Raw genomic sequence first — 12,798 nt, forward strand, 5'->3', positions numbered from 1 at the left:
AATATGTATCTATATATTTATATATACATATATATACATATATATTTATACATTTATATATATATTAGTATATATATATATATATTGGGGTTTGTGTATATATGTATGTATGTATGTACATACGTATGTTTGTATGTATGTATGTATTTTTATTTATGTAGGTGATATATAAGTATACGTTTGCATTTGTTGCATGCATCGATGCATGTATATATGTTTTCTTAGTTACCTGCTATATGAACGTGCGCTTGGTTACTGTCCATGCTCTATCCACTTCCTGCTGGGCTTGTATGAGGACACCTCTTGGTCACCCTAATCGTAAACCGTCACACATCAACACTTCCGCTTAGACCTGGGTATGACTGATGAGGAGCAAGCGTTCGTGGATCTGCTGGTAGATTTTGACGTAAGTTCAATCTGTAGTTGGTGTGTATGGTAAGTCCCAATGTAGCGAACGTTGGAATTAGTTCATAATATGTCTCGTGTATTTGTGCGTTGTCATTATTTTTGCGTAAGATGGGATGGGTTAAGGTGTCGGCTACTCTGATAGCTCTATCTTCCAGCACGCCTCGCTCAGGTGCGATGTGCGAATACGGGAGGTTTGCTTGAGTTATTCCATTTACTTTCGTGTAAATTCAAACCACACGAACATATTCGATATATGAGTGTTATAAATATCTTGCGTGTATGCACTTTAGGCGGATTTCTTGACCAAGCGTGCGACGGAGGTGTTGACTGAAGTATTCAATCGATTTGACGAGGACAAGGACGGGTTTCTCAGCGACAAGGAAATGGTATGGGGAGCCTTTATTCGGATCATATGGGCATACATATGCGCAATTGGCATAAGTATAGCACTAATGCCACAGCCTCAATCTGTTGACATGTGCGTGTTGTAGAAGTTTTTATATACTCTAGTGGCATGACCAAAGGCGTATCTGCTCAACCAAGCACAGTCTTCGCTGGCTGTGTATGTTTCGTTATCCTTCCCGTGATGTGTACATTTATTAATCTGCGAACTAACATGAGATATCGATACCGATTGCTGTTCTTCTGTGGTGGCTGTGTATTGTCTGTGTGTTTGTTGTTGTTTGACTTGATATCACTTGCCTTTGATTGGGGTGTGTGTGCCTATGTCTGTGTTGGTGTCGCTGTTGTATCTCTTCTGTGGTGGCTGTGTATTGTCTGTGTGTGCTGCTGGTGTTTGACTTGATATCACTTGCCTTTGATTGGGGTGTATGTGCTTATGTCTGTGTTGGTGTCGTTGTATTTCTCCTGTGGTGGCTGTGTATTGTCTGTGTGTGTTGCTGATGTTTGACTTGATATCACTTGCCTTTGATTGGGGTGTATGTGCTTGTGTCTGTGTTGGTGTCGTTGTTGTATTTCTCCTGTGGTGGCTGTGTATTGTCTGTGTGTGTTGTTGATGTTTGACTTGATATCACTTGCCTTTGATTGGGGTGTATGTGCTTATGTCTGTGTTGGTGTCGTTGTTGTATCTCTTCTGTGGTGGCTGTGTATTGTCTGTGTGTGTTGCTGGTGTTTGACTTGATATCACTTGCCTTTGATTGGGGTGTGTGTGCCTATGTCTGTGTTGGTGTCGCTGTTGTATCTCTTCTGTGGTGGCTGTGTATTGTCTGTGTGTGTTGCTGGTGTTTGACTTGATATCACTTGCCTTTGATTGGGGTGTGTGCGTTGGTGTCCTTGTTGTATTTGTGCTCTCGCACGATGAATTGTGGGACATCATGCAAAGAGGTTCCTTATCGCATGCCCTATATGGCGATTGCGAGATGCAGTGGTTGTGTGCCTGACAGACTCAGTAGCATAAGTGCAGCAGTGGCACATCTGAAAGCAGTATTACGAATAGCTGTGAGAGAGTGTGCGGTTGTCTCTGGGGAAACGGCCTGTGTCTTGGTTTGAGAGGAAGTGAAAGTTCAGTTACCATAGCCAGTGGTGTATGAGTGAATTTCGTTCACCGTGTCCGGTGTTCTTGTGCCTTCTGCTGATTTAAATGGCTTCAGAATCTGGGATTTGAGAACGCGGTATGCCTCTGCATGGCAACCACTGAGTGAAATTATACGATTTAAGTAGAAATGCATGTACGTATATCAGGAGTATACTTTTCAATGCTTGTGTGCCTAATGTTTGTTGTTAACATGTTGCACTGAAGGACGCGTTCGCGGAGGTTTGCAACGGTGAGAAATTTGAAGACGAAGACAGAGATGATATCAAAAACACTTTTGGAAGTGAAAATGGCAAATTCACACTGGAAGGGTTCCACAATCTCTTCATGTTACAAAGCTGCGGTGCGTATTCCATATAATGTAACGTTGTATTAGGTCATAGAGTAATGCAGAGTATCCAATAGCTATGTATATATATATTGTTATGTGTGTGTGTGCATGTGTATGTATGTACGTATATACGCGTGTACGTTTGTACGCATGTACGTTGTGAGCATGTATGTATACAAAGCATAGTAAGTACTAATTGAATGGCAGTAGTGTTCCCAATGGTCTGGCAATTGATTGACTGTCAGTCACATATCTTGCAGGCTATCGAGTGCGCACAGTACACCTCTTGTCCGTCTAACTACGCCTTATTACGCTCTTGTTTCTGAGTCTGGTTCGAGGATATTATCTGTTTGGGTTGCCTTGTGTGTTGTAACTGGCATGTTGTGTGTCCTACACAGTTCGTGTAGATGGATCTCGGTTGGTATTGAGTACATAGAATAGGAGTTTCGATTCTAGCAGTCATTTTCGACGGAGTAAGCGCACGCCAGTGTGTGTGTTTTGCCAGTTTGTGTGTTTCGGTCACTGTCTCGTAGTCACACTCACACAGTTACATAATGCATAGTGGTGCGCGTCAGCAATGTTTAGAGTATACGAGAAGTGGTCAGACACGACTGATCTGTTAAACCGCGAAGGCTACACTGGTCATTGCTGTCTGTTGACTGTCGCACGTTACAGATATCTATGAAATATGCCACAGCTAAACATACATTGTTCTCACTGAGGGTTTAACGCTAGTAGATACGAACATTTTTTATAGTCATACGCATTGTAATCAACATGTCTCATAGGGGTTTAGCATTCTAGGTTCTAGGGTTTAGTCATACTCTTTCTGAGATGCGTGGTGCTCGATTGTAGTTGCGTGATGTTCAATCAGTGCTGTATCTCGGTGACTCCTCATTCCGTGTCTGATTGTACACATTTCTTCTGTTCAGGACGTCCACTCGACACCATCAGGGACTTAAAAGCGCTCGGATATGGCCCCGGCCTAGAGAAGCTCTCTTCTGAATAATCCGATGCACTTTATAAGCTATACTCGTCACTCATGTGAGTGAGCGACATTATCAGTGACACTGGAACGGTCATCTCGCGCACCTACTGATATGATCATCTGACGCTACAAGAAGACTTGGCCGTGTCTATCGACCGCAGAAAGGCGAACCAAAACCACCACTACTCGTGCGTATCAAAACGTCACCAGTTAGTTGCACTGGCGAGAATCAAGTTGCCATGTGCAAACATAAATTTAGTTGTAAATATAAAAATTCTCTCAAAAATGTGAATTGCAACAGCACAATACAGTCTACCCGCTTGTATTCCATGGTCTTGTATTTTTTGTCAGTAGATCATTTTATGGGAGATATCACCATAGCAACCTAGGTGAGACTAATTTCGCCTCCCAATTTTTCGTGCTTGATGTCATATTACCGGTCATAATAGTCTCAACCCCTTCTTAAGCTCACACTATTGGTGTGTCAGAGTATTGGGATCCTTCGCATGTTTCTCATATCTAGTACTTTAGGACCAGCACCTGGAGTGCACGCGGTGCGAGGGCAGGTAGAATGCACGGCGAGTGGTCAAGTGAAGCCTACGAGCAGGCATCACACGCCAGTGCAGTGAAACAAACCTTGTCTCAAATACATAGTGTAGACGTTACAAGCAACTGGCAGCTAAGCGGTGGCCGAGTCTACCAGTACCAGCAGACATACAAACATATTGATAGCTACAGATCCCCTAAGACACCTTTACCCTTAGCCCATAGATACCCACTATTATATCCCCCTAGACTAGACTAAACTATATATACCCCTCCTAGCAGTACCACATATGTACACCTTCACATAACTACCCCACCCCATATGAGTATAGTATAGAACGGTACATCTATAAACTAGTACATATAGCTGGAAGTGAGATATCCTACCCACCTATACCACTAGCACTCCTCCTATTTGACTTTAACCTCCTATCGGCTAAAGTCCACCTTCTAGACTGTAGATTGTAGTACTATTACTGAGGGATATGCTACTCTTGGGCATCGGGTGGGGTATCATAGAGTAGCCCACCTACTGCGCCTGGTGACTATCTGTATATCTTTATGTCGTAGTCTTTATCCTCCCTTCCTGTGAATATAGCTAGTAGACACTGCACTCTCACCACTCCCCCCCTAGACTATTGCATGTCCAAATACTCCCCGTGTAGTGAGGTGCTACCCTAGTGGGTATATATGTATCTGCATCTCTACCCTACTCCTTTATAGTAGTGGTACTCTCTTTGCACGTATGGTGACACATACTGTTGCATGCTAGTAGTTTCCGTACACTCACACATCTACCATAGCTGTAGTGATAGACAGACTACCATACACCTAGAGTATACACCTATCCACGCTCACACTCTCTGACACATCTACACTCATACACATATAACGCTTTCTACACTCATACATGCAGACTTCCACACCCTATAGTACCCTAGCCTAGGCTAGCCCTACTCCATAGGTGTATTACCTCACCATTTACCCTTTCGATAAGGTAGCCTAGTATACACTATACACTAGCACAGATAGATCGATCCACACCCATATAGATAGATACTATTAAATATAGCTAGCCCATATACTATCCCTATACCTATTTAGCAATAGCCGTGTATAGAGCTATACTATATTCATGGTCCTGTACCCATCCAGGTATAGAGTATACCATACCTTGTATACTTCTGCTTAGATGTATAAATAGATGCTTAGATAGATGAATACCCCTAGACTATCCATAAAATTATAGCTATAGATATAGATATAGATTTTATAGATATCCCTACACTTTACCTCTATAGCTACTACCGCATAGGGATAATACCCCTATGGTTAATTTTATTTTGGGTATATTTTTATATGTCTACATTCACGTTAGGCTTCATATCCGTTGGAGAGGTTCTGGGAAAATCGAAGGGAAGATAAGAATGTTGAAATGCAGGGAGAAGCTCGAGGTGAGTGATGTAACGATGGATGATATACGGTGCGTTAGCTCACGACGATGGACACAGAATGCCTCTACCATTGGGTGGGAGCTAAAGCCTGTGTGCCACTGCGTGAAATAAAGCTGGCCCACACTCGTATAGTGGTAATATGGGCTGAGTCAGTCAGAGATATTTTGAACGTGATACCACGAAGGGTGAGGTTGTCATCCGCAATTCTGTTTTGGAGCGAAGTTGGAAGTTGCCCGATACCACACCACACAACTGATGTATTTGGAATATCCTGGCTAGCCATAGGAGGAAGTATAATAGGCGGTACCTGAAGTCTCGGAGATTTGGTTTGTACCGAAATCTGGAAATAGTACTTCAGTAAAGTGATGAGACGGGGTATGGGGAACGAATTAAATTTTTGTCCGCTGTTCATGGAGAAGGAATCTCCCGAGACGTTCGTGGGGAGTCCATATGCCGTGGTAGTCATGCCCATTTTGTAGTTGTTGTAGTAAGTCCGGTCCAATTGAGGGTAGGGCCCACCAGAATATGCCTAATATTAGGAAACTGATACAAGGAAAGTGGCTGGGCATAAAATCTTATCTCCGGGGCACACAGGGCAGATGCATCCACCAGAAAGATAGTCAAGCAATTCGAACAGCAACGTGTTGGTTGCTATCATGACACAAAAGGCGGATTGGGGTGTGTTGACGGTAATTGGTAAAGCTATCATGGGAGGGCTTGTCCCGGCCCGTGATAGAAAGATACCCCCTTATAAGTCGATAGTAGTATTGGCGGCGAGCCTTGCCTGCTATTTCCTTAGTTGCGAGATTTTTGTGGTATTTTGTCGGATCTACTCGCGGAGCTTTCGGAGTTCTTTGTGATAAGGTGTGCGCCCAGCCCATGATTGTAGATAAGCGTATATACTGAACGGGATTTTGTCCGGCGGTCTGTTACGTGTCCAAGCATGAGTTTGTACTGTTGATCCAGTCAAAATGTATTCCCAGGCAGCCACCAATGTACTCCGCAAATTGACGTGCTGGAATTAAACAGCAGATGTAAAGAAGCCGTATGCGCTGGTATGGGAGTTTCGGAAATATAGTGGCTGTTATGATAACTGCTGCTTGAATTAGTGCAGAGTTGTACCGCTCGTACATCGGCTTCGACGCGACATGCCGAATAGGTGGAACCTATACAATGATGTTCAGACCATAGGTGGCCGTTAAAAGAATGAATGTCTTGAATATTTCGAACTGATTTCGCGGATTTAAACCCTAAACCTTGAAACCTTATAGTATGGGGCAATGCTGCCACGAGGCGGTCCAAGTATATTACTGAGTCGATGCTCGTATGCCATGGGGCAGTTAAAATCCCAAGTATTTGGAAAGCTGTGAATAGATGTCAGAGAGTTCCGCCGCCATGGGCATGGGAGGGATAAGTAGGCGTCCGTTGAGATGTTCGCATTTGGGGAGCCTACTAGCGTTGGCGTGATGAAATGTCCTTTGATACGGAGAGGCGGTATTTCATGCAGCATACTCGACGATCTCTTTCTGGGCTTAAGAACCCTTTGTTCTAGACCGGATTGGCGACCCTAGTCATCGATCGCGTTCAGAAAGGGTTCTAAACCCTAAACCCTAAAACTTCCCCTGCATCCGAACAGACTGCGGAGCCTGGATACGCGTGTCATCTACAAAGAGGTAGGAGCGGAGGATTTTCGACCGAAATTGTGCAAGCGTCATAGCCAGGGAGTCCATATAATGATAAAAAGCTGTGGGCCGACAATCAAATTCGTTCTATGTAATAGAGATGAAAGCTTCCTGCGATACGTCATCCGTGTGAGAACATTCTTGAACAATGCACGGAGACAAATTATCCAGTTCTTTGGCATTCCAGCGTGGCGCAACAGCATCCACATCTATGGAAGGACCACTTTATCGTATGCTTTGGTGATTGTGTCATCTAGGGACAAGATTATCAGAAAAGCCAATCGCCAATCCAAAACCCAAAACCCCGGATTGTCAAACACTGAGTTTTGGATCTAGGATCTAATATTTCTGATATTGGAGTGATCAGAAATATAGCGGGAATACCGGTAGATAATACGGGGACTCCCGCGTGTAGGAGAAAAAGTTGAGTCCAGTGTAGAAACATCAAACACAAATATAGACTCCATGCGAGCCCTTCAGCCTAGGACTTTACCTAGCTGAGAGATTCGCACTTGAGAAGAGGTCTATTGTTTCCTTGGGTCGTATCCTTTCAGGACACACATCGTTCCAGGCATCCTTGGGTTGTGTCTCAAATTTCATCGCGGCTAAATAAATCCAGCTTGAGTTGCATGGGTGCTTGATCCGGAGTGATTTGTTATCAGCTGGAGGAAATACTTTTCAATCGGCAGGGGATGCAATATCCTTGTCTACTTTCTTCGGATGGGCGTCAAGAAAGTATAGTTGAGAGCCTTAGGAAATGTATCAGCCATTAAGAGGGCGGAGAACGCCTTTAGGTAGGCTGCCAGAGTCAGGGCATCCCGTAGTCAGGGGTTCAGTTGATCGTTCTACTACGGCCTTAAGGAGAAGGATATGGATACCATCTAGACCAGAACCCTTGTTTGGATAGCGCAGTATAGCCTCCAACACCATCTCCGAGTGAATAAGTGTGACTCGGATGCCTCTTCTCTAGCCCTCTACTGATATAGACCTACCACTCTACCCATAGACTATCCTTACACTATCTAGACCTACATATTTTCTTCTCTATGGATGTGTCTAGCTATAAAACAGACAACCCCTGTTAATGTTTGATAAATTTGTTAAGAAAAGTAATATATATTTTCCAGAGATAAAAGTTTCTATCGTCCCAACAAAGCCAACAATGTAAGAATATCGCAAATCTAAACATATACATTTATAGTATTTATAGTTCCTACTCTCATATAAACGGTTCACATCCTCATCACTTAATCAAGTATAATAGTTTATAGATGTAATCAAGTGTCGTTAATTTATATATCAATACAAAGTAGTTTTATATTGAAATGGCATTATGATACTACAATAAGATAAGTGCGATATAAATGTTTGTCCCCATATCTATGATATGTTATAAGAGATATTCATTGAGAATGATACAGGTATCCATCAAGAATAAGACAGAGATAGTCATCGAGAAGAAGATAGATTTACCATATTCATTTATTTGATCTTATCATATCGATTATAGTTTTATAGTTCATGTAGTTGTTTCTGTATGTTAGGCTGCAATGTAGTAGACTTTAAATAAAGTGTTCTGTGTTTCAAACACTTTTGCAAGAAGCTACGACTGTGGGTGACCCAGTGCACTTACCGAAGCTGCCTGACCACATGTCGTGGGTAGAAATGTAGCATCAGACAAAGGAATGTATCGGTACATTGCACGATGATGATCCGTGCGATCATGAAGGTATTTTTCAATTAGCAATGTTCGAGTGTAATGTAGTAGACTTTAAATAAAGTGAAAATTTATGTCGTTATTTCTGACCTTCCCTTTGGTTTTATAGAGGAAATACTCTAAATGTACACGGCCTACATGGGAAAGTCACTAAATGTGCATACTGATTTACGGGTGCATTTTCTAATTGCCCAATTAAATTCCCTAAATGTGATTATTCAATCTCTTTCTCAAACTTATTAAATAAAGTTTATGAAAGTACATTTAAAGACTTTTTTTATGTATATTTAGTGCCTTTCCAGTGCTGTAAAAAAATGACACCTGGGTTCGACACAACAAAGAAGGTGTAAACTCAATCATCGAGTGCTTGAGGAGTGGGTGAGAATTTATGTAAGAGTACGCGGAGTGGGTGAGAATTTATGCAAGAGTAAGCTTGGATTAATTTGAGTGGACGAGGCTCTATTCAATTTACTTTTTGTGGTATACTATTCTACTGAGAAGATGGAAGTGTGCAGGTAGTCAGGAATCTCAAGATTACGATGATTATATAAGCGACTGTACATAGGATCAGAATTTCAGTCTACTATTGTTAGCGTGCGGTGTGGGGGACTAATAGTAAAGTGCTAGTGTATTTAAAGTAAGGTGCATTCGAATGAATTTATTTATGGTCTCACCCTCAGATATATACTGATGGTGTTTGTACTAGTGTTCAACCACTTGGGTTGGCCAGGGTAAAAACTCATATGATCAGTATGAGAAACCTTATGCAGAACACTTCAGCACTCGCATATATTTTCTAGAAATTAATAAATCATATTCTCTGTTACTACACTCAGTCTCGGACCTCGGCTCTCGGCTAGCCGGTGGCCCGTATTCTATAAATAGAACAGTCTGAGAAGAAGTCTCAAATTACTCTTACGTTCTCTCGGGCTGACCCACCTATACAAATATTAATTTGAGAACAAGTCCCAAATTACTCTCGGGCTGACGACGTAAAACGCTACTAACGTATATAGAAATAGGTCTACTACTGTAGTCTCTCAACTGTAATTATTTAATAAATATAAGATATACAAATTTAAAATTACAACTAAACGCTAGTGGAAAACAGGTGGCGGGTTTGATGGAGCGATGGGCCAGGGTGCAGAAGACAAAGGCGTATGAAACTGCGCTGAAGAAGGGTGGGTCAAGGCCTGCTGTATTATTATTGCAGGTCACGCCTGAGACTAGGCCAGAGTTAGAAGCATTTGTTCAGTGTTCAAGAATCAAACCGAAGGATTTCAAGATGGCAGTGGTGGCCATGTATGCGATGTTCAAGGATTCATTTGAGGTGGGGGAATCGCAAGCGGAGTTTGCTAAGTCAATTGGAAGTTGGAGGAATAAACCGGATAAGGTGATTTTGGCATTGAGAGAGTTGAAGGATCATGTCCGCTAGATATGTGATAGCTGTGGATGAAGCGCAGAAGGTGATGAAGGAATATACAGCTTTTTAAGAATTTGAGTCTGAGGATGAAGGGGTACAGGATAGTGAACTAGAAACTGATGAAGAAGAAGCAAGAGCTGCTGCTAAGGAGCTTTTGAAATAGACGAAGCTGATAAGTAACCTAAGTTTATTAAGGATCGCATGCTGAGAGAGGTTGCGAGTTAAGGATGGAGGAGTGCCGGTTCGTCAGGTGTACAAAGAAGGCGATGAGAGGTTGGTTCAGATTATGCGGAAGAAAGTTTATTCGTTGTTAGAGGCGGGGTTAATAGAGAGGGCTTTGATACAGATTGGTTGACTGTTCCTAAGTGAATACCGAAAGTGCCAGGAAGTAATCCAAGTTATGATAATGAGGAGAAGTGGATGTGTATTAATTATTTAAGAACTAATCATCAGTTAGATGCAGGGACATATCCTATCCCTACGGAAGATGAATTCTTGTCGGCCGTTAGGGGGTATCGTTATAGGACAAATGTGGATGATGAGAATGGTTTTGGGCAGTGGATGGTGGAGCCGGAGAGTAGAGGGATTACTGCTTTTTTGACGCCTTGAGATGAACGGTTACAGTATGTAGGTATGCCTTTTGGTCTCAAAGAGGCTTCATTTGTATTTCAGCAATTGATGGATGAGACTTTGGAGGGAATTGACGGATGTAAGACGTACATTGATGACACAGATTTGGGTTCGAATGATGCAGCTCAGCATTGTATTGATATAGCAGAGATGGTGAGGCGTTTTAGAGTGAAAGGAATACAGTTGCGGTTGGCGAAGTGTAATTTTACATTTCAAGAGGATCCTATTGAGGTGATGGGTAAGTCAGCTACTGAGTAGGGTTCGATGAATAGTGAATTGAAGTTACAGGCTTTATTAGCGATGCCAAGACCAGAAACTAAGGCTCAAGTTTGGTCATGGTACCAGTGTTTCGGGTGGTGGGCGAAGTATGTACCTAGATTCTCGCATATCTTGGCTCCTATCAGTGACTTGGTAAAACAGAGAGATAGGTTTAAGCGGGAGGAGGGGCAGGACAATACCTTCTTGGCAGTACGGGCGTTGGTGAAGGTAAAGACGGTGTTGGCGGAGCCAGAGCAGCATGAGCAGCTTCGTTTTCAGACGGATGCTTCGGATTTGGGAGTGGGCGCTTTGCTGTGTGTGTGGCGCTCTGAGCGGTGGCTGCCAGTTAAATTTGTAAGTTCCAAGATATATTTCCTTGCAAATTCGTCACCTACAGATAGGGAACTGATTGCTTTAGCATATGGCTTCAAGAAGTTTGAAGGATGGATTCGTCGATCTTTCAAGTGTGATCATGTGGAGGTGGATCATGAGCTTTTGTTAGGTGTTTTGAGACAATTTGAGTTTTCGATGGATCCAGTGGGTAAGCGGAGGTATCGGACTGTAATGTTTGTGCGATCGTTTGATATGAACATTGAGTACTTAGAAGGAGTGAAGAATTAAGTTGCGGATGGGTTGAGTCAGAAGCCATGGTAGTTTGATCCCATCATGATCCCTGTTTCGGTAGGAGAAGTGAAGTTTGCTGCTTGTGCGCAGATGGGATTACTGGAGATTGATAATGGAATTTATTTGTCTATGAGTGTGGCTCATCACAATGTTGAGAGACGGAAAGTGCAGTTAATGCCTTTTTGGAGCGTACTGCGGTTCAGAATGAGAATTCTGATTTTAAGCTACGGTTGGGTTTCAGGGTTTGTTGCAGCAACAAGTTAGTGCAGTTGTGGAGCGTAGTGTGATCGATTCTTGGGATCATGAGGCGATAGCGAATGCGCAAGTGGCGTGTATAGGGTTAGGTGTTTGGGCCGAATTGATTAGGCCTTTGCAGGAATATTTGATATTGTTGGTGCATCAGACGTTGGCGCATGATGGTGTGGATCGCACTTGGGGGTTTCTTAGACATAAGTATGGGGATGAGGTTACAAAGTCACAGGTAACGTCAGTGTTGAAAGGGTGTGTTGCTTGTCAACAAGTGACTCGGCTGCGCGGTGAAACATGCTTGTTGATGCAGCCTGATAGGCCGACTGGTGTCGGTGTGTGTATTGGCATGGATAATTTGTCCTTACCAAGACTGTGCATGGGTTTGAAGTGGTTGTGGTGGCAATTGATCATTTTTCTCGGATGGTTTGGTGCAGGTCGTATATGGCTCATGAGAAGAACACGAAAGGGGTGTTAGAAATTATTCAGCAAAAGGTAATACCGTGGTATACACCACAGCGAGTGGTGATAGATCAAGGGGGGCCGTTTGCTTCCGATGAGTTGATGAGTTTTTGGGCTGAGCGAGGGGCAGAGTGTCACTATGTATCTGTCAATAGGCATCAAGGTAAAGGAAGGGCTGAGCGGGTTCTTCGAACTATAGTGGATTGATTGGCGAAGAGTCTGTCAGTGGGTGAGGAGTTGCTTTGGCCAGCATATATGTACTCGGTGGTGTTGACCTACAATGCGACTGTCAATTCTGCTACAGGGGTGAGTCCCGCAGGTTTCACCTCACTCGTGTTCCTGTTTATATTTAGATATATATATATATATATATATATATATATATATATATATATATATATATATATATATATATATATATATATATATATATATATATATATATATATATATATTATATATATATATATATATATA

At 42.5% G+C, this 12,798-nt stretch overlaps 1 protein-coding gene across 1 annotated transcript in view; it reads left to right on the top strand.

The window, feature by feature from the left end:
* SARC_05589 (hypothetical protein) overlaps positions 1-3,593 on the top strand; it is a 4,957-nt gene extending 1,364 nt beyond the window's left edge. The window contains exons 2-5 of the mRNA XM_014300547.1: positions 351-406; positions 699-794; positions 2,168-2,303; positions 3,224-3,593. Of these exons, the coding sequence (XP_014156022.1) occupies positions 351-406; positions 699-794; positions 2,168-2,303; positions 3,224-3,300 (365 nt within the window). The 3' untranslated portion in view covers positions 3,301-3,593. The remainder of the gene's footprint in view (positions 1-350; positions 407-698; positions 795-2,167; positions 2,304-3,223) is intronic.
* Positions 3,594-12,798: the final 9,205 nt, after the last annotated feature.

This window comes from Sphaeroforma arctica (assembly GCF_001186125.1).
Source record: "Sphaeroforma arctica JP610 unplaced genomic scaffold supercont1.362, whole genome shotgun sequence".
NCBI classification, from domain to species: domain Eukaryota; class Ichthyosporea; order Ichthyophonida; genus Sphaeroforma; species Sphaeroforma arctica.